This window comes from Phascolarctos cinereus, unplaced genomic scaffold (assembly GCF_003287225.1).
Source record: "Phascolarctos cinereus isolate Bilbo 61053 unplaced genomic scaffold, phaCin_HiC Scaffold_4;HRSCAF=312, whole genome shotgun sequence".
NCBI classification, from domain to species: domain Eukaryota; kingdom Metazoa; phylum Chordata; class Mammalia; order Diprotodontia; family Phascolarctidae; genus Phascolarctos; species Phascolarctos cinereus.
Window position 1 is genome coordinate 373,914,457 of NW_027555847.1, and position 27,908 is coordinate 373,942,364.

The window sequence follows — 27,908 nt, forward strand, 5'->3', positions numbered from 1 at the left end:
GGGTATTGTATTTTGTCAAATGCTTTTTCTGCATCTGTTGAGATAATCGTATGATTTCTCTTAGTTTTGTTGTTGATATGGTCAATTATGCTAATAGTTTTCCTAATATTGAACCAGCTCTGCATTCCTGGTATAAATCCTATCTGGTCATAGTGTATTATCCTCGAGATAAGTTGTTGTAATCTCTTGCTAATATTTTATTTAAGATTTTTGCATCTGTGTTCATTAGGGAAATTGGTGTATAATTTTCTTTCTCTGTTTTGGCTCTTCTGGTTTATTTATATCATAAAAACAATTTGGTAGGAGATTTAGAGCATTACTTTAAAGATTATCTAGCCTAGTAGTTCTCAGAGTGTGGTCTGTGGATGTCTTGGGGTCCCCATGACTCTTTAAGGGAGTCTGCAAAGTCAAAACTATTTTCATCATAATAATTACACCTTATTTGTCTGTTAAAATATTCTTCCCATTTCCAACTACTTATCTGTGTGAGGTCAAATTTTCTTTATAGGTTTTTAACTGTAAAAACAGAATTCAATAGATTGAGTGCAGAAGCACATATAAGAATACAATGGACTTTTTTTAAGCCAGACATTGAAGATATATAAAAAATGCCACTCTTTTCACTAAATTTTTTTGTTTTGGAAAGTATAGTTATTTTCATAAAAACTTATTTATTTTCATATGTAATGAATTTATTATTTTTAAATGAATTAATGAATATTTTAAAATTTTATCAGTTTAAATTTCTAATATTGTAAATCTTTCTCTCCCCTTCCTCTTTCTTATCCCTCTCCCTCTGTTCCTCCCCCCCACATATGTGTGTGTATACAATACAAATGCATGCTTAAGTATGTATATATCCATTCCACATAAACAAAAGCTCTTTGGGTTCCTCATTAGTTTTTAATAGTATAAAGAAGTCTTGAGACTGAAAAGTTTGAGAGCCACCAATCTTCTCTAACCCTCTCATTTACTTAGGAGCAAACTGAGGCCCAGAGAGGTTAAGCAACTTGCCCTGCAGTGAGTGGCGTAGTTGGCTTTGAACATAGCTGTTCTGACTCCAGATCGATCATCCTTCCCACTGTATTTCATAGATTCCTGATCTCATCAGTGTGAATACTTTCTCAGCTAGTCCAGGTTGCAACCTGTACATGCCTTCTCATCCTACAGGATTCTCTTTTATGTTCTCCCATGTATATTCTATAGAGAACTTCCTGAACTCAGTGTAGGAGTTCCTTTAGATCTTTTAACATTCTTTGGAGTCTAGTGTAATATTATTGTTAGTAGCTCACCTCCTTTTCTGAGCATAAGTTTCTTGGTTGATATTTTTTGCATCATTTCTTAGTTGCAAGTCATCATTTGTAATGTGCTGCTACAGACTTCTGAAGCTTCTCTATGCATCTCTGTATTGATGTATTGATACAATTTTGATTGTCTTTCTCTGCATTGCAACTTGTATCAGCAGGGTATGCATGATATTTGGGGAAGCTAAAACAGACAAAATGCACATTGAAGAAATCCATGCTAGAGATGGTATAATCTTGAAAGCATTTTCAGATTAATTTGTAAGGTATTGATTTCAAGATTATGACAGGTAATCTTAAGAAAATAGATTAAAGTAATTGAAGGATAGTACTTTAACCCTATAGTGTTTGTAGCAGAGGGAGTGGGAATCTTAACTTAAAAAAAAATATTAGAAGCAGATGGAGGAAATATAAACCTAACTTTTATAACCTTAAATGTGAAGAGATTAAACAGTCCAATAAAACCAAAAAGAATGACAGACTGGAGAAGAAAACAAAACCCTACAATCTGTTGCTTATAAGAATAACATTTTAAAAACTAAGATATGCAAAATAAAACTGAGGGGATAGAAAAAAATTTATCATGCATCAAGTGAATTTTTAAAAAACGGGAATTGTAGTCATGCTATCTGACAAAGAAAAAACAAACAAAAAATTTGTTGAAGTGCTCACTATAAGGCAGGCTGTACGCTAAGCATTGGGGATACAAAGAAAGGCAGAGTATTAATGGGAACCAGGAAAGACTTCTTATTTATCTATTTATTTATTTATTTATTTAATTTTGATTTTCAACATTTACTTCCATAAAGTTTTGAATTCCAAATTTTCTCCCCATCTCTGCCCTCTCTCCACCCCAAGATGGCATGCAATTTGATGGAGGCTCTATATATTCATTCGTATTGAATCTATTTTTACATTAGTTATGTTGAAAAGAAGAATTAGAACCAATGGGAGAAACCACAAGAAAGAAAAAACAAAAAAGAGAAAAAAAGAGAGAGAGAGAGAGAGCGAATAATATGCTTCAATCTGCATTCAGACTCTATAGTTCTTTTTCTGGATGTGAACAGCATTTTCCATCATGAGCCTTTGGAGCTGTCTTGGATCCTTGCATTGCTAAGAGATAAGTCTATCGAAGTTAGTTATCACACATTGTGACTGTTACTGTGTACAATGTTTTCCTGGTTCTGCTCACTTCACTCAGCATTAGTTCATTCAAGTCTCCAGGAAAGACTTCTTAAAGAAGATGGGATTTTAGGTGGAACCTGAAGAAATCCAAGGAAACCAGGAGTTATTGAGGAAGGGGAAGAATTCAAGGCATGGTGGACAGCCAGTGACAATGTAGAGTCAGGAGACAGAGAATCGTGTTCAGCAAACAACAAGGAGACCAGTGTCACTGGATCAGCAAGTACATGGAAGGAAGTAAAGTAGAAGAAGACTAGGAAGGCAAGAAGGGTCCAGGTTATGAAAGGCTTTAAAAGCCGCAAAAGACGATTACATATTCTGGTCTTGAAGGTAATGGGGAGCCACTACAATGGATGAAAGGAGAAGTGACATGGTCAGATCTGTACTATAGGAAGATCACTTTGATAGGTGAGTAGAGGATAGATTGGAGTGGGAAGAGACTTCAGGCATCTCCTCCCTGGCTTCATGCCCTCCCAATCCCTCAGCTGCTAGTTGCCCCAGTGATTCCAGTTCCCCCTCTCCGACATAGGACAAGTAGATTCTTCAACCAACGAATTCCTCAGGCCACACACAGTGTAAAGTCTCCATCTTCTTTCACAGATCATCTCTCTTCACATATGTGAGCATTTATCAGTAGAACCCCCTCTCCCACTACCAAAGTAAGTCCTCCTTCCTCTCCATCCCTCATTTTAAATTTTCTCTCCTCCTTTTTACCTTGTCCTCATTGCTAGTCCTTAATTTGACCTGGGCACATCACAAATTCCTATCTCCCTTTTCTCCCTCCGCTTTCATGTACTCTCCAGGGCACAGTGCAGTCCCACAAAACAACACTGATTCACCTGTTTTCGGGGTGTCACCGGCTTCTGTCTACATTGACCTCTGTCCACCTCTTCACTGTTACCTCCACCTGATATCGGTCTTTACCCCTTCTCCTTGTGTACATTTAGAAAGAAGTCTCATTGGTCGCTCTGCTGCCACTCTCTTGCTTTTGCTGTCCTTGGCTGACGTCTTTTTTCATTCTTCCTGCATTTTTGTTGGAAGAGAAGTAAGCATGGATGCCTTGCATGGTTTATGAAATGGTGGTCCTGGGCAGGAGGTCACCACACAGAGCAGGGGGCCATAGGATAAGAGGCATCTCTAGGGTAAAAAGGCACTGACAAAGTGGTAGAAAGGTCTAGCAGGGGTGGGGAACCTGTGACCTCAAGGCCACATGTGACCCTCTAAGCCTTCAAGTGCAGCCCTTTGACTGAATCCAAACTTCATAAAAGAATTTGTTCTTTAAAACTTGGACTCAGTCAAAAGGCCACACCCAAGGACCTAGAAGGCTGCATGTGGCCTCTGCCTGCGATGTTAGGTGAATTCTACAAAATTTCCATAAAATTGGCATACAGTTATAAAAGTGACACATTCTAAAGAACTTAAGTAGAAAGGAATTGACATTCTTGGGTCTGGGAGAAGGCGAAGAATGTTGTATGGGTGATGTTTTGTAAATGTGAGGGTATTGTTTTTTCACTTCTTTAAAACTATGAAGGGCAGAGAAGGTACCAGTCCATACTGGCAGAGGAAGTCCTCACTAGGAACTCTGAGAAAATCCAGGTCTAGTTTAGAAAGAAAAATATTGTTTACCCCTGCAGCCTGTGGTCCAGCCAAACTGGCCTTCTTGGTGTTCCTTGTAAGTAATAATGATAATAATAATAACAATAATAACAATGATAGTAAGAGTTCCTTATCTCATAATAATTATTATAATCAGCTTTTTCTAGCACTTTGAGGCTTGCAAAGTACCTTACAAATATTGGCTTATTTTATCTTCACAGTAACTCTGTGAGGTAGGTGCTATTAATACTCCCTATTTTACAGGTGAGAAAACTGAGGTGACCATGGTTAACTGACTTTCTTGAAAGTGTCTCAAGCTGAATTAGAGCTCTGGTATTCCTGACTCCAGGTCCAAGGCTCTTTCTGCTGTTGTACCTAATTGCCTCATTCATTCCTCACTCACAACACTCCTTTTCCTGTCTCTACACCTTTGTAATGTCTAGACTGCACATCTCCTCCTGCCTCGTCTCTACCTCTTAAAATTCCTATTTCCCTCAAAATTCTTCTCAGGTAGTGCCTTTTACTTGAATCCTTTCCTGATTATTCCAGGTACATGTTTCTTCCCCTCAGTCCCATTATACTTGGAATTCACTTTTTGTATATTTTATTTATAGAGTACTGTATTTGTATATATGTCTTCCTTAGTAGAGGGTAAAGTCTTGGATGACAGGGACTCTTTAAATTTTTTCCCCATCACCTTGCACATTACCTGGCACATTGTTGTTGTTTAATCATTCAGTAATGTCAATTTATTCGGTCTTTATGATCCCTTGGATTATACTGTTCATGGAGTTTTCTTGGCAAAGATATTGGAGTGGTTTGCCATTTCTTTCTACAGTCGACTAAGGCATACAGTCGATTAAGTGACTTGCCCAGGGTCACACAGCTAGTAAGAGTCTGAGGCCAGATTTGAATTCAGTTCTTCCTGACTCCAGGCTCAGTGCTGTATCCACGGAGCCACCCAGCTGCTTCCTAGGCAAACAGAGGTTAAGTGACTTGTCCAAGGTCACACAGCTAGTGAGTGTCTGAGGCTGGATTTGAATTCAGGTCTTCCTGACTTCAGGCCCAGCACTCTATCTGCTGAGCCTAGTTGCCTGACCTGGAATATCAGGCATCTAATAAATAAATGTGAATTCATTAATTGATTAATATTAGCAGCTGATTCTTCATTTTCACCAAATATGAGACAGAAATACATAAATTTAAGTTGTAGTTTGGGGAATTTAGCTTAGATATTAATAAGATTTTCCATTATATAATAGATATAAACTCTAACATGTTATTAAAAAAATAGTAGCATCTCATTCCTTGTATACTTTTCACAAGTAGAGGATAGGAAGATATAGTTTCAGATTTGATAGAAGACACTTAGATGGACTTCATGTTTTTCATAATTGATTTTGAGCCTAGCTTTAAGGAGTTTTAAAATTCTATTATCATTGCCTTCTGAAATGTTGAGATTCACTTTATTATCTATTTCTTGTATTTAGTGAGTTTTCTTCCTTTGTCAACTCATTTTACAATCTCATTGTTTAAGGATATGTGAGCCATGCCTCTTTTTATAATTAACTAATTTGGGGGTCTATACTTTGATCCTATATTTGAAAAAATCCTTTTGGACTCCTAGAATTCCAGAAACTATGCCTGGCTTGCAGGAGTTAGTTGAATATCAGTTTGGGGGTATTTTTATTATACTTTTTTATTTTCACTCCCTAAAAGTGAATGTAACATCCCTCTAAGAGTTACATGACAACTGTCACTCATGGGTTGGGTCCCTTTGAGGGCAACTATTATATCAAGGTTTTACGGTACTTGGGTGTCCACTTAAAACTATTGCTCATAAGTCCCCACTGGTGAGCTTGCCTTTCAATAGATAGTAAACACAGTTCAGCTAATTCACTGATATGGCAGAGTAAAATGAGTGGTTACAAAATATCCTTCCTCCCCTCCCTGTAATCCTAGGGTATACTCTTTCACAAATACACACTAGGTCAATGGGAAAAGTTGGCAAACTTAAGAGTACAGTAGTAGCAAGGCATACACAAAAAATACATATGGCCAAGACAATTACCTGGTCCTCCATTCTTTTCTTGTGGACTCCTCACAGTGTTTGTTCTTGGGCTCAGCATTTCTGCTTAGGTGGGTCACTCAGGTGGGCTTTAAAACAATATGCACCAACCCTTTATATTGTGTGATTGTTAATGACATTAAGTTATTCATCTCTATTTCATTATCACAAACCGTCCGAATTGGATAAATGTTGAAATGTTCTTTTTTTACAGTCTTCCCTATACCAGCAGACTTGTAAAGACCTTATTGTATAACTTCATCAGACAAGAAAAGAGACCTCCCCCTGGGACCCACATCTTTGAGCAGCAATCAGATGGTGGAGGATTGCTTTATGGCCTTGCATCAGGAGTAGCAAGTAAGTCCTTGCTAAGACTTATTGAATACTGAGATAAATGTACATCCTCTTTTCTGGTGTTTTCTCTAGATATAAGAATATTCTTTTGGAAAGCTTTCTTTGTAGCTATATAATATATATTCAGTCTGAGGCTGACTGAATATAAAGTACTCAAAATAAGTATAATTTTTTTGTTCTAAATTATTTAGATTCTAGCTAAATCTGTCAAAGTAACAAATAGGTTATTTACCTATAGTTAATACAGTGTTTCAAGAAGACCATTCACAAATAAATTTGCCTCTTTTGTGCATTTAGATACCTAATAGGGGCTGGTAAGTGGTACAGTGGATAGAACGCCAGACCTGGAATCAGAAAGACTAGAACTCTAAACCTGCCTTAGACACTTCTAGCTGTGTGATCCTGGCTAACTCGCCTGTCCTCTCCCAGCCTCAGTTGTTTTCATTTGTAAAAGAGAGATAATAATAGCACCTACTTTCCAGTGTTATTGTGGAGATCAAATGTGTTAACAAATACAAAGCATTCTGTGAACTTTAATGTACTGTGTAAATGCTAGACATTACTATTATTGTAATAAAAATCAAATTTGTCTTTCAAAACAAAGTTTAGTGTTTATATTCAGATAACTGCATGGACAGCTACTCATTTCTGAAACCTGAATTGTTCACTAAAGAGTGGGTCTTATGTGACTTCCAGGTGAAAAGTCCCTTCTTATTTCTGAGTATTTAGGTTCCTCAGATAGATACCAGCTTAAACTGAGGGCGTTTTTACTGAACTCTGAATATCAGCAAACTTGGGCTTTACCAGTCAATCAGTTAGTCAGTAGAAAATGATTAAGCACCTGTTATGTACCACGTCCTGTGCTAAGTGCTGGGGATGTAAAGAATGGCAAAAGACAATCCCTGCACTCAGGGATTCAGAGTCTACTGGGTGAGACAACTTGCAAACAACTATATACAGACAAGATATGGAAAGTATAAATTGGAGGTACTCAATAGAGGAAGGTACTAGATTTAAGGGGGATCAGTAAAGACCTCCTTATAGAAGATGAGGCTTTAGCTGAGACTTGAAGTAGGCTAGGGAAGCCAAAAGGCAGTGATGAAGATGGGAATTCTAGTTATGGGAGACAGTAAAAATGCCGGGATTTGGGAGGTGGAGCATCTTGGTTGGGGAACAGCAAGAAGGCTAGTGTCAAGGAATTGAAGAATATGTTGGGGGTAGGGGGTGTACAGTTTGTTTTAACTGGAATTGTGGAGGAGAGGCTAGGTTATGAAAGTCTCTGAACATCAAACAGAAGATTTTATATTTGATCTTGGAGGTGATGGGAAGCCACTGGAGTTTATTGAGTAGGGGATTGTGATGTGATTAGAATTGCACTTTAGCAACTCTGAGGTACCACATCACACCTATCAGATTGGCTAACTTGACAAAACAGGAAAATGATAAATGCTAGAGAAGATGTGGGAAAATTAGAACACTAATGCACTGGTGGAATTGTGAACTGATCCAGCCATTCTGGAGAGCAGTTTGGAACTATGCACAAAAGGCTGTAAAACTGCATACTCTTTGACCCAGCAAAACCACTTCTAGGTCTGTATTCCAACGAGATCATGCAAACGGGAAAAGGACCCGCATGTACAAAAATATTTATAGTGGCTCTTTTTGTGGTGGCCAAGAATTGGAAATTGAGGGGATTCTGATCATTTGGGGAATGGCCAGATAAGTTGTGGTATATGAATGCAATGGAATACTATTGTGCTAAAAGAAATGATGAGCAGGCAGATTTCAGAAAAAACCTGGAAAGACTTATATGAACTGATACTAAGTGAAGTGAGCACAGCCAGAAGAACATTGTACACATTAACAGTCACGTTATGTGATGTGACTTTGATAGACTTTGATAGACTTATCTCTTCTTAGCAATGCAAGGATCTAAGACAGCTCCAAAAGACTCATGTTGGAAAATGCTATCCATGTCCAAAAAAAGAATTATGGAGTCTGAATGCAGATTGAAATATATTATTTGCTTGCGCTCTCTCTCTCTCTCTCTCTCTCTCTCTCTCTCTCTTCTCTCTCTCTCTCACTCTCTTTTTTGTTTCTTCTTTCTTGTGATTTCTCCAGTTGGTTCTAATTCTTCTTTACATGACTAACGTGAAAATAGGTTTAATATGAATGTATATGTTGAGCCTATATCAAATTGCATGCCATCTTGGGGTGGAGGAAGGGGAGAGGTGGGGAGAAAATTTGGAACTCAAAATCTTATGAAAGTGAATGTTGAAAACTAAAAATAAATACATTTATTTTTTAAAAAAGAGACGCACTTTAGGAATATCACTTTGACAGTTGAATGGACTGGAGTTGGAAAAGACTGGTGATAGAAGAGCAACCAACAGGCTTTAGTCCAGGTGTGAGATGATGAGGACTTGCATCAGGTGGTGCCAGGGTCAGAGGAGAGAAATGGGGCATATACAAGAGATATTATAAAGGTAAAATTGACCTGCTTTATCAACAGATTGGAAATGGAGTGAGAGAGAGTGAGGAGTCTGGGATAAACCGGGGTTGCAAACCTGGGAGACTGGAATGATGGTGGTGTCCTCTACAGTAATAGGAAAATTTGGAAGAAGGCCAAGTTTTGGGAAAAAGACATTGAGTTCAGTTTTGGACTTGTTGAGTTTGAGATGTCTACAGGACATCCACTTTGAGATGTCTAATAGGCAGTTAGAGATATGAAACTGGGGGTCAGCTGAGAGGTTAGAAATGGGTAATTAGTTTTGAGAGTTATCAACGTAGATATGAGAATTGAATCTGTAACAGCAGATGTGATCACCAGCTGAAGTAGTACGGAAGGAGAAGAGAAGAGTGCCTAGGACAGAGCCCCATTAGACTTCTAAAGTGAGTGGGCATATTAAGAGTGAATTTCACAACGAAATCCTTCTCAGGCAATGTTTTGTTTCTGTTTTTGAAACATTTGTCTCTAAAGATTCTTTCATTAGAAGTGCCTTCCATCTTATCAGCATGGTTCTTAAGGAAAGTGGCAAGAGTCAGTCATATGTGGTTTTGTAAACTGAAATTTCTACTTGTTGCTGTATCTGGAAGAAAAAAAAATGTCTGCTGAGGTGTTTGGATACTTATGATGTTGTGCCTTAAATCAGCTTTCACTAGTGAACTGTGTCTATTTAATGAAATAACTTTTATAGAAGTCTTTAGGAGTACCTTAACCTGGGGACATTTTTCTGTTGCCATACGTAGATTATGGGTTTAACATGTATAGCATCTAAAATGAAAGGAAGATCTTCTTCTCACATGTTCATAAATAGAAAAAGATTCTGTGAATTAATTTCATAAGTAGTGTTCCTGGAAGTAAATGTAAAATAAACCCTAAAGACATAGACTTTCAAAGTAAAATATAGATCCACTCAATACATTTTAGTAGTGATTGTATGGGCCCATGAGCCCCTCTGAATATTTTCGTTACTTGTTTTCATATCATCTAATATATATTTAATATTAATCATACCATTTTCATTAGTAGAGAATGGAGAATTATAAATGATAGAAGAACTGGAAGGGACCTCAAAGATCCCATTAGATTCCAGCGCTGTGAATTTTTATTTGGAAAAACCGAACCCCAGAAAAGTTGAGTGACATGGTATGTAGTAGCAGTTAGGACAAGAACTCAGGCCTGTTGACTTCCGGTTTTGACTACATTGTGTTTGCTTACATATTTCCTCTGGGTCATTCATGTGAAATACATAGTTTTGTTTCTCTACAACTTTTTATGTTCTAAATCATTGGATCTACTTTGTACAGCTGATTATGATACTTACTTTGAGAACTTCTTTTATCAGTTAGACATGTAGATTTCCTTCGGTATAATAACTGTAAATAGTTTGAAATCTAATCAGGCAGTATTTGAGTCAGATTATGACAAGTTGTTTTACAAAGCTTAAAATTGTACATCAGTCTTTACAATCGTACATCATGATGAAATAAGCATAGTTTTGTTATTTTGCAATTTTAATTAAACGATTTTGAAACAAAGCAAACCCATTCCCCCCAAGTACTACTGTTAGGGTGCTAAGTTAAGATGTTAGAAAGTAGCTATTGTGAATTTTTAACATTTTGCATACCAAGAGCAATCCACTTCCAAAAGAAAGTCTGATTTAATAATAGTGAGCTCTCAATCATGTTGGTGTGAAATTTTCAAGATCTATCAAGATAGATATTTAAGCCTAGAGTATCTCTGCCTCTTCCCGGGTAGTAAGCTTCTACATCATTTTCCACCTTCATCAGTTGCTTTGCATTTAATTATTATAAGATAACTTTTATGTTGGGCTAGGTAAAACATATTAGATGATCTGATGATTAAAATGATATAGTACAAAGCAAAATATAAATTTTAAAATTATTTTCTGCCTTAGGTTAATGGGATACGAACATCTGTCCCTCATGTTTTTTTTTTTTCTGGAAAGGCTTTTGTTTTTGAACTTGATTCCATTCCTTTAAACAGTATTATGCCTTGAGGTCAGCCTAGTTTAGTTACAAATTTCACGTAATCAATCAAGAGGCATTTTTTAAAATATCCATTACGTGTCAGGCTCTTTGTTTGGTGTTGGGGATACAAGTACAAAAGTGATATAGCCCCTGTTCTCAAGGAACAGATATTTTTTTAGGGGTAATAGGATATATTTATATATAAGTAAATAGAGGAGAGGTACGAAATGAATGCATAATTGCTGGGATAATTTCAAACAAAAAAATTACCCAATTTTCATTAATTTTTGTGGGAATCTTAATTTCCAGAATAGAATTTGGACCCCTTACTATAGTAGTCCTTAGTCATACTGATGGACGGGAGAGGATACCGATGTAATCTCTGTATTAGTTCTCTATATTGGTTTTGGAATATGTTTTGGTCTAGTATTTGTATATGAACATGGATAAGTCTGGTTTTTTTGGACCTTTAAGCCAAATATGGAGTCCAATATGACACAGGAAGAACTTGGAATCTATCTTCTTTTTCCCTTTCACCTTCCTGGTATCCTACTTGTAGGTTTCTCCCCAGTGGACAGAACAGGCTTTCTTTTGGATATATGTAAGACTTATTTTTCTCTCAGAGCTATTTTGGAACAGGGAAGGTTATATTCTATTTAAGGTAAATTCAGTCAGTAGTGAGATCAGCAAAGTTATCATTTGAAAGATTAAATTGTAACTTCCAATAGTAAGGTGTAACAAAAAAAGGCAAATGTAGGAACGTGTGAGTTATTTAGTGCTTAGTTTTCTAGCAGTCTCAATCCTTTCAAAACACATTGCCAGCTTTATATTAGAAGTAAGCAAAAAGTCCTCCGATTGTCTGAAAAAAGCCTGCACTAAACCAATGCACTTTACTTCTGAGCGTTATGAATTTATAACCAATTTAGTTATCTGGGTTCTCATCCTTGCAAGATTAATGACTATAGTATAGAAGAAGGGAGACTGTTAGAAGCAGGTAGAATGGTGGGAAAAGTAACAGCTAATAATCTTATATTCAAAATGGAAAGAAGAAAGCTATAGCACCTTATTATATTAATAATGTGCTCTATAACTTCTGTTTGTCCTATATAGGTTATATAGTTATAAAAGTTATAATTATAAAAAGATCCCTTTGAAAGGGATTAACTTCAATTATGTGGAAGATTTGCATATGTCCTTATGAAATACCTAATTCTTAAGATTATATATAAATGAGATAGATGAGATGCTACTATAATTAGAATAGTGTCATAGCCAATAAATTTCAATCAATCAATAAACATTTATTAAGTACCTACTATTTTTGAGGTACTGTGCTGAGTGCCCTCAAGGAGTTCACAATCTAATAGGGGAAGAAAACACACGAAAGGACACTGAGAAGGTGGGGGAGGGGAGGCTGAAGGAAGTGCCTAATGTGAGGACGTGGTACAAAAGTCAGAGAAGTCTCAAAGTAGGGTGGCAGGATGAGAAAGGAGTTGTTATGAGCTGAGCTCCCTCCTTAAGTGGAAGTTTGGGAGTTCATGGCTTCACCCTCCAATCAGAGATACAGTGGGTGGTGATGAGGTAGAGTACAAAGCTGACAGGATCATTCAGGATGATGAAGTTTTCCAAATAATGAGTTTCCTGGAGTACAGTGGAAAAGTTAGAGAGGTCTCAAAGCAGTACATCAAGGTAAAAAATGAGATGTTAAGATGTTCAGTTTTGAAAACAAACCGTGTTTGAAACTTACATGTTAACTATAATGTATTAAATATTAATCACATCTATTAATAATTAATAGTTAACTATTTGCAAACATAATGTGCCACAGAAATGCTTAATGATATTCAAAATTATCCTTAACAATATTTGAAATGATTAATGTTAAGCATGTTTGTAATTGTTAATCAAGGTATTAAACTCTACTTAAGATTATGTGTTAATTCTCTTTATATATTCCCTAGAGTCAGTCATAGTGCTTTGAGTACATAGGAGGTGCTTAATAAATGTTCTCTCTATGAATCAGTGTTGAATTAGTTTTATGTTCTAACTCTTTAGGAATTAAAAATGAGAATATCATTTTGTATCAATGTAATTGAGAAAGAAAGTTGCGTCTTAGAAGTACCTACTTTTTCTCAGTCTGTTTTTGGTGAAGAAGAATGTGGTGGGGATTGCATGTTTTTCGTGTAGAGCATTGTAATGTATTACAGTGGCATCTCTTCCTTTTAAATTCTAAAATTGAGTAGGCACTAATCTCTTTAGAATGATGAACTTAAAATTTCTTCTAGCTGTAATATTCTATAATATTAAATGTAGCTCTGCTTGGTTATTAGTTAGGGGTTGAGTTAGAAGGAAGGATGGAAATAAATGAACTAGATAATGTAAGGCTCCTTCCAGGCTCATTAATTTAATGATAAGGTACTTCATATTCATGGGAAACCAAGCAAAAAGATTCTGGAAGAAAGGAACAGTTGAAGCAGGTGATTTGTCCCTTTGATAAAACAAGAATACACACACACACACACACACACACACACACACACACACACACACACACACACACACACACACATGTTAGCCACTGTCCTTCAAAGGATGTCATACTTGGAGTCAAATGGAATTGGAATTCCGTATAAATCATGAAGTTCTTCAGATCCTCTTGTTTGAAGATGACATGCTGCTGATTTCAACAAGCCTCTCTGTGATAGCCACAATTACTCAAAGCAGACCCTACTAATTGTCCATATTGGAAAACCAAAATGAATGAAAAAACCTACTGTCCAGACCTGGCTATTGTCCAGATGGGGAGGGGGCAACAGCCCATTCAATCAGTTTATCAGTATACAAAATATTAGCACTACAGATGAACAATAAATTGGAACTAGAATTGAATACAAGGGGAAAACTAAACTGCTTTATTTTCTTTTTTTTTCTTTTTCGTAGGTTTTTTTTAACATTACCGTTTTCTCTTAGTATCCCTCCTTTTACCTCCCAGAAAGCTATCCCATATAAAAAATAGTGTATGAAAAAAATCAATGTAACTCACTGATTAACACATGGAAAATGTCTCAGAAATGTGTATGGGGTGTACAGCACTTTCAGTGAACCTTCCACTTCTGCAGAGAGGGAGGGAATCTTCTCATCTCCTTTCTACTTGTGCTGCTTCATTATAATTTTGCAGCATTTACTTAGATTTTTTTTCTTGTGTTTCTTTCGGTTTACATTTTCTTGTAATTGTCTATATTGTTTTCTTGGCTTTGCTTACTTTTACTCTGTATCAGTTCATGTTGCTCTTTCTGTTCTCTGTAGCTATCATATTTGCCTGTTATTATAGCACAGTAATATTCTGTTATGGTCATGTGCCAGAATTTGTTTATCCATTTCCCAACTGATGGGCATCTACTTGGTTTTTAATTCTTTGCTATCACTAAAAGTGTTACTATAAGTATTTTGGTGTGTATGGGGACTTTCTCATCATCAATGGCCTCCTTGGAGTATTAAGCTCAGTAATGAAATCTTTGGGTGAGAAGGTATGGAAATTTTGGTCACTTTATTTATAAAATAGTAAATTGCTTTCCAAAATGGTTATACTGATTCACACCTCCACCAGCAATGCACTAATATCCCCATCTTCCCACAACCCCCCAACATTAACTATTGCCATCTTCATCTTTGCCAATTTGCAGGGTATAAGGTGAAACATCAGTATTATTTTGAATTGCAGTTCTCTTAGTGATTTGGAGCATTCTTTTATATAAAAAAATAATTAATGTAATATAATGTAATATGTAATATATAACATAATATATAATATAATAGCTTGTAATCCTTCTTTTAAGAACTATTCATATCCTTCGACCACCTGTCTATTTGGGATTGGCTTTTGTTCTTATATGTATAGATATTGCCATATCTATCTATTTATATATGTTACTTATTTATAGATCTTAGACATAATCCCTCATGTGAGAAATTTAATTTAAATTTTTTTTCCCATTCAGCCACTTCCCTTTGTATTCTAAGCGCATTAATTTTATTTGTGCAGAAATTCTTCCACTCCATGTAATCATATTTATCTATTTTAACTTTTGTAATTATTTCTATCCCTTGTTGGGTTAGGAATATGTTTCCTGTCATCGCTTTGAGAAGTATATGATCCACTTCTCTTTTAATTTTTTATTGGTATGATCTTTAATTATAATTTTAATTCCTTCCCTCCCTTAATTATTTATTACTTATTATGAATATGGCTTATTTTGTATATATTTGTTTGCATGTTGTCTCCTCCATTAGATTGTAAGCTCCTTGAGGGCAGAAACTGTCTTTTGCCTATTTGTATCCTCAACCCTTAGCATAGTACTTCACACATAGTTATGCTTAATAAATGTTTATTGATTGATGCATGAGTATTCTCATGAATTTTTATGTGAACAAATACTTAAACATCTGATATATTATACTCAGATGCTCATGGATGAACTGATAAGACTAAGTACTGTAAGTCTCACACTAATAAAAATTGTTAGGCGAAGAGGTTGTTGGATGTTGGTAGAGAAGGGATGGGAAGGATGGCATTTACTAAAATTCTTGTTAAATCCTAGCCTCAGTGTTTTGGGCTTGCAGCTTCTTTGTGTATTCTCAAGGTCTTTAAAGTCCTCTAATACTTAAGAAGTTTTAATGGTAAAAGAAGGATATGATAAAAGGTTTAACTAATATTTCTTGTTTTTCTTAATTTAAGACAAAAGTGAAATGTGAGTAAACTCTGGATATTTTAATTTTTTAAGAGAGCCAAACTTAATGAAGTGTGTTCTGCCAAACTATGACTTCTATCACTAATACTAAGGTTTTACATAGTTGTAAGTCATACTATAGTTCTACTACTAGTACCCAGGAATAAGGTTGTACATAATAATCTCTGATATGGGATTCTCCTTCCCCAATTTAAACAGGCCATCCAAAACATTTTTCTCTGGTGCTGCTATGATGAGTATCCCAGCCCAATTATAAGGCCAAAATAGTGATTCTTTGTTTTAGACAAGTAACAGTATAAGAATTCTTAGCAATTAAAGATTAAGCTTCTCATTGACATAAGTTGAGGAAATTATTAAATTGTCACTGTGGTTATGATATATGGTAATAGTCACTTATCTTATACAATAGTTGTTTTGCTTGTCAGATTTAGTATATTCAAGGGTGACTACTTGGTAAAAGAAAAACTACAGTAAAAGAACAAGAATGTGGTATTCAGTAATTATACATACTCATGAAAAGAATAGGTTTGTGGTTCAAACCCTGAATTTTCAAATGAGTACTTTATTACCATTCATTTCAGTCTCACCATTTAATAGTTTTCTTAATATTAGCTCTTCTTTAGCAAAGGGTGACTTTCTACTCCTGAATATTTTTCATTTTGTATGGATTTAGACAGGATTTGCTGAGAAGATAAAATGAGAAAAAAAGATGTTTAACCTTTTCTTTCTTATGAGAAGTCCCCAATATCTAACTCATAGGGATATTTTGGGAATTCCTTAGCTGAAGTTCAAAGCAGTTGCTTGTCTTAGAATAAAGGGACAAAGTGATTGTTATTTTGAAGGTATTTTGTTATAAGAATAAGAACTAATTTCTAAAACTGTTGTATTTTATTTGATGCAGCTAGATGGCACAGTAGATAAAGTACTTGACTTGGAGATAAGACGATCAAAGTTCAAATCCTGCCTCTGACATTTACTGACTATATGACCCATGGCAAATCATTTTCCCTTTGTCAGCCTTAGTTTCCTTATCTGTATAATGGGGATAATAATAACAACATCTACCTAAAGGGTTATTGTGAAGATCAAATGGTATTATATACATTTACACACATATATAGTAGTTTGTAAACCATAGAGTGTAACATAAATGCTAGTTTTAGTAGTAGTAGTAGTAGCAGCAGCAGCGGCAATAGTAGTAAGAGAATGAGTTTTTTGTTTTTGGTTGCCCATTGACTAAAATATTAAGTTTTTTGGTAATTTTAAAATGGTGGTTATTAAATACATAGTCATTTAAATTAAGGGTTGGCAAACAAATCTAATAAAGTTTTATTGTATTTACATAAAAACCATTGTTACTTTGTGAGCTATACAAAAAATAAGCAGTGGTCTGATTTGGCCCAAGTTGCCAATGCTTGATTTAAAATACTTTATTCATAGAAGATGGTCTAGGATTGTTCTTTACCACAAAGAGATTTTCAGGAATGTCATTGAAAACTAAAACTCTCCCTGCTTCACTTCATCACAGTCAAAATTTTTGTTATACCTAGCTTTCAGGCAAAATAAAGAATTGCATAGGGCACATTTTTTTGTATTATGATCAACTTGCTTTTTCTTAAATAAGTGGTGAAGAGATTCATTAACATTGACTGCTAAAATAAATAATGAGCTAATCAGTTCATTCTCAAATTCTCAAATAAGGAATTGAAGGAAATATCTGTTTAGTCTTTTGAATAAAGTGCTATTCTTTGAATATCAGTATTGGCTTGCTTCTAAGGGTTTTGTCTAAAACCTCTTCAGTGAAATGGTTTATTTAAATAAGAGACTTTTATTATTTTTAAAAATAAGATAGAATCATGGGATCTTAGCGTTAAGAGGAAATTCACCTGCCATCTAGTGCAACATGTACCCAAAGAAGAATTTCTTCTTTTTGTGTTTCAAAAAGGGGTCATCTGGTTTATGCATGGAGATCTCAAGTATGCAGGAATCTGTTCCCTCCTGAGGGAGCCTGCCATACTTTGGTGTAGTTGCATTAGGAAACCTTTCCTTATGCTAAGCCTAAATGTGCTGTAACTTCCTAACCATTTCTTTTTGTTTTACTCTCTGAGGCCTAGGAAAAGTCAGTCATCAAGCCTTTATTAAGTGATTAATATGTTTGGGGCTGTGCAGAATACGAGGATGCAAAGAATGGCAGAGTCCCCCTCCCCTCAAGGAGCTCACATTCTATGCAAATAATTATGTCCGTACTAGATGTATAGGCTAGAGATGGAAGGTAGAGGGACAGACACTAGCAGACCAGGGGACTGGGAAAAGCTTGCTGCAGAAGGTGGACTTTAGAGGGAGAGGGAACAGGGAGTCTGGAAATGGAGTATCCTGTGAGAGAAACAGCAAGTAACATGATTGGATTGTATGGTGGGTAGGGGAGATTAAATTGTAGGAAGACTGGGAATGAAGGAAGGTGTTAACATTTTGAAATGCTTTAAATGCCAAATTGAATGTTTTATATTTGATCCTAGAGGGATCTATTGTCATTTACTAAGAAGGGGAGTGACATGGTCAGACCTATGCTTTAGGAAAATCACTTTGAAAGCTTATATTATAGGATGAACTGGAGTTGAGGACAGCAAAGAAAGTAATTAGGAAACTACTGCCATAGTCCAGGAGAGGAGTGATACAGTTAGCAAATTTACAGATAACACAACGCTAGGAGGAATAGTTAACATGTTAGATGACAGAAGCAGGATTCAAAAAGTATCCAGAAAAGGAGACTGAGGAGTAGTTGGATAGATGGAAGGAAAACCAGGAGAGAGCATATTATGGAAACTTAGAGGGAAGGAAATATCCAGCAGGAGAGTGTTTTCAGGGGTGTCAAAAGCTGAAGAGAGATCGAGAGGGATGAGGAAAGGCTATTGGATTTGGCAACTTAAAGTCATTGATAATTCTGAATGGCGTGGCTTTGATGTTCTTGTGACAGATTTTTAGATCAGAGATTCGTAAAACAATGGCCTGAGAGCCAAATCTAGTCTGACTGCATGTTTTTGTATAGCCTATGAGCTCAGAATGGGTTTTACATTTTTAAATGCAATAAAATTTTATTCTAAAATGTAAAACCCATTCTTAGCTCATAGGCTATTTAAAAAAAAAAAGGACCATGGTTTAAGGCATGTGGTCTATAGTTTGTCAGCCCCTGTTTTAGGTGCTTGAAGACTGTTTTTGTCTTCCCTTAATTCTTCTCTTCTCCAAGTTAAACATTTTCAGTCCTTCAGAAGATTCCCTTATGGCCTAGTCTTGAGATCCCTCACCATCTTGATTCCATTCCCTAGCTTGTCTATGCCCTTCTTAAAATGTGGAGCCCAGAATTCAACATAGTACCCTTTTCATATGTGCTTTGACCAGAAGTTAGTTCAGTGAAATGATCATTTCCTACATTCTGGACACCATTCTTCCTTTAGTGAAGCCTAAGATTATATTAGCTTTTTTGACTACCATGCCATACTCTTGACTTGATATACAGGACTTGGACACTTAGCTGTGTGGACCTGGGCAAGTCATTTAACCTCATTCAAGCATTTTTTTCCTCACCTGTAAAATGGGGATAATAATAGTACCTATTTCACAGAGTTGTGCTGAGAATCAAAAGAGATCAAATGGTATAAGCAAAGCATTTTGCAAACTTTCAGGCACTATATAAATACTAGTATTAAATTTATTGACTCATTTTGCTTACAATTCCGTAAAAGCCTTCTATTCTTTTACCATAGTTATTATGTAATCATGCCGTTCCCATTTTGTGCTTGTGAAGTTGATTTTTTAAAAAACTAATGTAGAACTTTACATTCATTTCTGTAAATTTAAATTTATCAAATTCTAGTTTATTAAGATCTTTTTGGATCCTGTCATCTCATCTTACCTATCCCTCCTTGCCTTGTGTTGTCCTAATATTTGTTATGCATATTGTTTATGCCTTCTATGTTATTAATATGTGTTGGAAAACATAGAATCAGACAAAGGCGTCTACTAGAGACCACCCTCTGAATTTATATTAAGCCATTAATACGACTTCTTGAATCTAGCCATTCAACAAGAACAAATAAAGAATATTGTCTATGAAATTATTAATCTCAGAGTTTTTATGTATATACTAAATTCAACACTTTAATTCCAAAAACTGTCTTTGTACCCTCTTTTTTAACACTTTAATTCCAAAAACTGTCTTTGTACCCTCTTTTTTTGGGGGGGGGTGAGGCAATTGGGGTTAAGTGACTTGCCCAGGGTCACACAGCTAATGAGTGTCAAGTGTCTGAGGCCAGAGTCGAACTCAGGTCCTCCTGACTCCAGGGCCAGTACTCTATCCACTGCACCACCCAGCTGCCCCCTGCCCCCTCTTTACTGCATTTTAAAGTCCTTCATTGATGTTCTTTTCTTTTTTTTTTTTTTTAACATTGTCGTTAATTCCTATCCCCTTTCCCACAAAAACCAAACCATCTTTTATCAATTTAGTATAATATACAAAACAGATCCACATATTGGAAATTTCTGAAAATATATGTCTCATTCTGTACTTTTAGTTCACCTTTCTCTTTAAGACATAGGGAATATACATACTCCTCAATCCTCTGGAGCCATGGCATGTCATTTTATTGATAATAATTCTTCTTTAGTTTTTTGAGGGTTTTTTTATAGTAATACTATAGCCATCATATAACTTTTTTCCTGGTACGGCTTATTTTATTCTATATACAAGTCTTTATAGGTTTCTTTGAATCTGTCCCTTTCTTCATTTCTTATGATGTAATAATATTCCTTTACACTCATATACCGTACTTTGTCCAGCCAGTCTCTAATTGATGAACACTTTTAATTTTTAGCTTTTTTGTAATGAAAATTTATTTATTTTTAGTTTTCAACATTTACTTCCACAAGATTTTGAATTCCAAAGTTTCACCCCATCTTGCCTCTCCCCCCAACCCCAAGATGGCATGCATTCTGAATACCCCTTCCCCTATTCTGCCCTCCCTTCTATCTCTCCCCCCATTCTCTTTATCCCCTTCCCCTTCTGTTTTCCTGTAGGGCAGGATAGATTTCTGTACCTCATTTCCTGTATTTCTTATTTCCCAGTTGCATGTGGAAACATTTTTTTTAAACATGTGTTTTTAAAACTTTGGGTTCCAAATTTTCTCCCTTCCTCCCACCCCACCCACCCTCATTGAAAAGGCAAGCAAATCAATACAGGCCATACATGTGCAGTTAAGCAAAATACTTCCGTAATAGACATGTTGTGAAAAACTAACTCTATTTCCCTTAATCCTGTCCTGCCCCCTCCCCCGTTTATTCTATTCTTTCTTTTGACCCTGTCCCTCCTGAGAAGTACTTCCCTCTGATTACCCCTTTGCCAGTCTGCCCTTCGCTCTATCATCCCCCTGCTCTCTTGTCCCCTTCCTCCCCTATTTTCCTGTAGGGTAAGACAGATTTCCATACCCATTTGAGAGTGTGTGTTATTCCCTCCTTAAGCCAAATCCTATGAGAATAAGATTCCCTCATTTCCTCTCACCTTCCCCTGTTTCCCCTCCACTGTAAGAACCTTTTCTTGTGTGTTTTGTGCAAGATAAATGTACCCCATTCTACCTCTCCCTTTCTCCTTCACCTAGTATAATCTTCTCTCACCCCTTAATTATATTCTCCAGATATCACCTGTTCATCTTCAACTCACCCTGTGCCATCTGTCTGTCTGTCTGTCTATCTATCTATCCATACATACATATAATTTTTCCCCTCCCACTACCCTAATACTGACAAAGGTCTCATGAGTTATAAATATCATCTTTCCATGCAGGAATGTAAACAGTTCAGTCTTAATAAGTCTCTTATGATTTCTCTTTCCTGTTTACCTCTTCATGTTCCACTTGAGTCTTGTATTTGAAAGTCAAATTTTCTATTCAGCTCTGGTCTTTTCATCAAGAATGCTTGAAAGTCCTCTATTTCACTGAATGACCATTTTTTCCCCTGAAGGATTATACTCAGTTTTGCTGGGTAGGTGATTCTTGGTTGTAATCCTATCTCCTTTGCCCTCCGGAATATTATATTCCATGCCCTGTGGTCCTTTAATGTAGAAGCTGCTAAATCTTGTGTTATCCTGATTGTGTTTCCACCATACTTGAATTTTTCTTTCTGGCTGCTTGCAATATTTTCTCCTTGACCTGGGAACTCTGGAATTTGGCTACAATATTCCTAGGAGTTTTCCTTTGGGGATCTCTTTCAGGGGAGATCTGTGGATTCTTTCAATTTCTATTTTGCCCTCTGGTTCTAAAATATCAGGGCAGTTTTCCTTGATAATTTCTTGAAAGATGATGTCTAGGCTCTTTTTTTGATCATGGCTTTCAGATAGTCCAATAATTTTTAAATGCTCTTTCCTGGATCTATTTTCCAGGTCAGTTGTTTTTCCAGTGAGATATTTCACATTGTTTTCTAATTTTTCATTCTTTTGGATTTGTTCTACTGTGCTGTGATTTCTCATAAAGTCACTAGCTTCCAGTTGCTCTATTCTAATTTTTAAGGAAGTGTTTTCTTCAGTCATCTTTTGGACTTCCTTTTCCATTTGGCCAGTTTTTCTTTTTAGGGCATTCTTCTCCTCATTGGCATTTTGGACCTCTTTTGCCATTTGGGTTAGGCTATTTTTTAAGGTGTTATTTTCTTCAGTATTTTTTTGGGTCTCCTTTAGCAAGCTTTTGACTTGTTTTTCATGATTTTCTTGCATCACTTTCATTTCTCTTCCCAGTTTTTCCTGTATTTCTCTTACTTGCTTCTCAAAATCCCTTTTGAGCTCTTCCAGGGCCTGGAATGGATTCATATTTTTCTTGGAGGCTTTGGATGTGGAAGCTTTGACTTTGTTGTCTTCTGGTTGTATATTTTGATCTTCTTTGTCACCAAAGTAAGATAATATAGTCTGACTCTTTTGTGAGGTTTGCTCATGATCCCAGCCAACTACTTGAGTTTTAAACTCTTTGTTAAGGTAAAAGTCTGCTTCCAATGTGAAGAATGTACTGTCCCAAGCATCAGGGGTTTGTATAGGTGTTTTCAGAGATACTTCTAGGGACCTGCAAATTTTCAGTTCTTGCAAGGTGGTATGATAAGGGTCGAGGTGTTTACTCATTTCCTGGCCTGAGCTCTGGTCTTTGAGTGACCGGCTGCAAGCAGTCCTTTCTCTCTTGGAACTGTGAGGAGGGTTTCCTCTCTACTGCCACTACAAACTCCACCTCACCAGCGCTCCTCCTCACCCCAGGACCGCCACCCAGAACTGTGACCCAGATCCAAGCACAGGCAAAGCAAGAGATTTCTGCCTCAGCACTGGCAAAGAGATCCCTGCAGTCCCCCTCTGATCAGCCACTTGATTCCCCCTCAGTCAGTGGGCCGGTAGCTCAGGACGCAGCTATCACCCCGGCACCCATGCTCTGCGCTCTGGAACTGGCTGTGACCTAGCTCCTCTCTCACTGCAAAAACAGACTTTTCCCACTGACCTAAGTTGTCTTTGGCTTTGTGGACTGAGGAGTCTGGAAACTGCCCCAGCTGCCTGTGATTCAGTCCTTTGAGGCCTGCTCCAGGTTCGCTGGGGCCTGCGCGCCCATGCCGAACTGAGCTCCTCTACCAGCCCAGAGTGATATACCTTTCTGATCAATCATCCAGGTTGTCTTGGGCTGGAAATTTGTTTTACTCTGTCTTTTTGTGGGTTCTGCTGCTTTAGAATTTGTTTAGAGCCATTTTTTACGGGTATTTGAAGGGGTTTGGGGGAAAGCTCAAACAAGTCACTGCTTTCACTTCGCCATCTTGGCTGCGCCCTTTAGGAATACCCAATTTTTAGCTCTTTGCTACAAGCTAAGAGACTACTACGAATATTTTCATACATATGACCTTGTTCCTCTTTATATCTTTGGGGTATATGCCTAGTAGTAATATCTCTAGGTGAAAGGGCATATACGATTTTAGTGATACTAAGGATATATTCCAAATTGCTTTCCAGAATGGTTGTGCAAATTCACATCTCCATTCACAGTGGATTGGTGTGTTTGTGCTTTACCCAGGCCTATCTTGACTTATTTCATAGGTACATGTGTAACTAGATGAGATGGATGCCTTTCTGGATTAAGGGAATACTAGTCACATGGTCTGGAAGGCTTGTAAAACCAAGGCGTACCTTGGTCCCCTCAGTAATATACCCTTTCCAATAATATACCCTTTCTTTTTCTTTCCTTTGCTTGTCCTTGTGTCTACCTTAATGTGCTTAGAAATACTCGAGTTGATTAAGAATGTATCCTGATATAACTAATACATGTTACAGTTTAATAATTATGATTAAATACTTTGGGGAATCTGCCATCGTTATCAATGTGGTAGCCCTTCCAATTAATTGTACAGATTGCAAACCCTCTGTCCTTTCGTATACTGTCGTTTCTTGTATGCCCTCCCAGTAAATTCTCCAAAGTGCATCTGCTAAGGAACTGGAGGTCTTTCTCTGGATACCAATGCAGCACTTGGGTTGTCCATTTATTATCTGTTGCTGTCACTGCATGACCAGTGTCTGTCTGTCTGTCTGTCTGTCTCTCTCTCTCTCTCTCTCTCTCTCTCTCTGTCTAATCATAAATTTCCTGGATGATGTCTTTTATGCCACTTCTTACATGCAAGTCATCATTGATAATTTAGTGTAACCTGCTTATGTTTATCAGACATTTCCTGTGTGCTTTGTGTCACCTCAGATTTTGATCCTCACAGAATATAGTTTTCCATGATTTGTAACTCTTGTTAAAAGGATGGTTTTTTGGATCAGGGAGCAACTTGGAATTGTTGAAAATACTGCATGATTTTGTGAATGAATGCAGTTCACTCTGTTCTCTTCTTCCTGTTGCTTCTAGACCCAGTTCATTGTTCATCTTCAATGCTTGTCTACTACAGATGTACTGATGGGCTAATTCAATGGACTGCCAATGCAACTGCATGTTATATTCTGGGCTATAAGCATACTTGATCCATTTTTTCCTCGTATAGGTTGTTAGAATAATCTCCTTTGAATGAATTTATTTGAAGAATTCATATAGTGTTCATCTTGATGGAAGTCATCACAGTAGCATCCACAAATAGGAAATTCAAAATCTGTAGGTAATCTTTCTTCCATGTAAACTTAATGAAGGACATCTTCTATGACACAGGTATAATCACCAAGGTTTATCACTCTTCTGATATTGTTAGAAGATTGCATCGTATGGGGTAGGAAGAGAGTGGAGAATCTTGTATCACATATACTTCACATATACTTGAGTGGCACCCTTTGTTGGAGGAGAGCTTTTAGGTTGCATTTTAGCATACATAGTCAAATTTTAAAAAATCAAATAGTAAATGTAGTGAAATCTGCTATTCTCTAATTGTCAATCAGTTATATGATTGTGAAAAGAAAGACTGTAAAACATTGTTTATAAAAATATCTTTATTTCTTATGTGCATTTTCATTAACTTATTGTCATGAAGATTTCAAAAGATAAAACAATAGGCATAAGAATGGGAAATTGTTGTTGTCCTCTCAGTTTCCTTTTTGGGGTACTACAATAGTCTGTGATTCTTCCCTCTTCTCCCTCCCCAGTTTTTTGGTATCTTTCTAGACTTAATAACTCAATGCTTCCAAACTTGTTTTGCTAAATTAAAACAACTCTAAGGTACCACTCCATATTTATCAGATTGGCTAACATGACACAAAAGGAAAATGATAAATGCTGGAGGGGATATAGAAAAATAGAGACGCTAATGCATTATTGGTGGAGTTTTGAACTAGTCCAGCCGTTCTGAAGAACACTTTGGAACTGTGCCCAAAGGCTTATAAAACTGTGCATGCCCTTTGACTCAGCAATATCATTATTAGGTCTGTATGCCAAAGAGAGGAAAGAAATAGGAAAAGGACCTATTTATACAAAAATATTTATAGCACTTCTTTTTGTGGTGACAAAGAATTGGAAATTGAAGGGACGCCCATCAATTAGGGAACAAGTTATGATATATGATTGTGATGGAATACTATTGTGCTACAAGGGGGTGGTTTCAGGAAAACCTGAGAATGCTTATATGAATTGATACGAAGTGAAATGAGCAGGACCAGGAAAACATGGTACTGGTAACAGCAATATTGTGATAATGATCAGCTGTGAAAGACTTAGTCCCTCTGATCAGTATAATGATCCAAGACAGTTCCAAAGGACCGAAGATGAAAAATGCTATCCACCTCCAGAGAGAGGACTGATGAACTCTCAGTACAGATTGAAGCATACTTTTTTCACTTTCTTTATGTTTCCTGCTTTTTATTGTTTTTTCTTCTTTTTTTGCTTCATGCTAATATGGAAATATGTTTTGCATGACTTCACATATATAATTGATATTCTGTTGCTTGTCTTCTCAATTGGTGGAGGAAGGGTGGAAGGGAGGACAAGAATTTGTAACTTAAAAATTTTTAAAATCTGAATGCTAAAAATAAATATTGAAAAATAAAATAATAAAATAAAATTGCTTGCAGCACAGAATTCTTCTTTGAGTACTTGGTCTGGTCTAGCTGTTTTTTTCTTATGTGCCATTTCCCATTTAACAAATATTGAATTAAATAATAAACATTTAAGTACCTACTATATGTGTGTAAAGCAGTGGATTTTTCCACTTTGTGAAATGAATACTGTCAAGAACTGCTGTAGGTGGTCAAAGGAATGACAGACCATTTTAGGTTGGGGTGGTCAGAGAAGCACAGAGTCCAAGCTCCTGTTACTAATTTGCACTGGTGCCCACTAATTTACGTTAGTCTTTCCTGTTATTGATTTTTTCTCATTCTTTTCTTTTCATACTTTGTATTTTGGATAATTTCCCAAAAATCTTGGTTTTTAGTTGTTCTCAGCTTTCTTCTTCTTCTTAAGCTTTCAGGCCAATATATTCAGTTTCTCCGCTCTTACTGGTTTCAGCATAATCTGTAAAATTAAGGTGATATTTATTCCCTTTTCCAGATCATTAAAAAAGATGTTAAAATAAGTTCAGATCCAACATTGGCCTCTGTAGAACCCTTCAGCATAACTTCAGCCAGTTGGATGTCTTGCCAGCTATCATTACTGTTTTCAGTTCATTTGACTGTTTTCTTATCCATGCCAAATTGAGCTAATTTTGCAGTTAAAAATTTCATAAGAAGCTGAATCACATGTTTTCTTACATTTGAACATGTACTGCATTCTCTGTAGTCCATTATTTTAATGTGCTTGATTTAAAAAAACACAAAACAAAACATTTGCTCATAATGCTTCCTATGTACTTTAGATGTTGTTTTTTTTTAACATTGGTTGCCTGTTTTAGTAGTCCTTCCAAAATTTACAGATGTTAGCTTTCATGACAGAGCTTATTTTAAATATTTTGTATTTTTAATATTTATACTATTGACTTTAAGAATTTAAATATTGTACAATGTGTTTGAAGACTTCATGTATTAAAATTGTTCAGAAGAAAATGTTATCTAGGTATTTCAAAATGTGGATAGTTTGAAAAATTCCCTGAATAACTAATTCTCCTTGTTCCTGTCCCCTCTCCCCACTTACCATTCTTGGCTTTTAGCAGTCAGAATCCCACACACCTGGTTGCTGGTGCTTCTGGCCCTAGTCAATGCTGCTCGCTTTAACAGCAGGCTAGGGCTGGTGCAGTAGTTCACCCTAGAGTTGGCACACACTGAGACTTTGAGTTTGGTGGTAAAGTTCTGGACCAGCCTGAAAACAATTAAGCATCTTTGCCTCAAGCTGGGTCAGGATCTGTGGTGGCATGTTGTGATTGGGAGCAATGAGTGGGGAAGGAATGGAGAATGGAAATTAGGATAAGAACAGGTTGAAGTGAAAATGGAGAACAAGCTGCTTTTTCACATTCAGCTGCCTCTCTTCTGGTCTGGGCCTTTTCCCCTTGCTCATGTTTTCAGAAAAAAAGTGATATACTTAAATTAGAGAACTAGATGAGTGAGATGTGAACAGGCAGGCTTTCGCTGCATGTTGTCTAAGAGTTGTTTAAAATGTGAATTTATAAGTTGTTTAAAGAAACTAATTTTATTATAAACACATCATGATTACTCATATTTCAACAACTTTGCACTACATTTTCTGATGGATTTGTCTG

At 36.4% G+C, this 27,908-nt stretch overlaps 1 protein-coding gene across 3 annotated transcripts in view; it reads left to right on the forward strand.

Moving 5' to 3' along the window:
* Positions 1 to 27,908, forward strand: part of DYM (dymeclin) — a 571,335-nt gene that overhangs the window by 158,956 nt on the left and 384,471 nt on the right. For all 3 annotated transcript variants that reach the window (XM_078153263.1, XM_020985814.2, XM_020985816.2), the window contains one exon: positions 6,365 to 6,507. In XM_078153263.1, the coding sequence (XP_078009389.1) occupies positions 6,365 to 6,507 (143 nt within the window). The remainder of the gene's footprint in view (positions 1 to 6,364; positions 6,508 to 27,908) is intronic.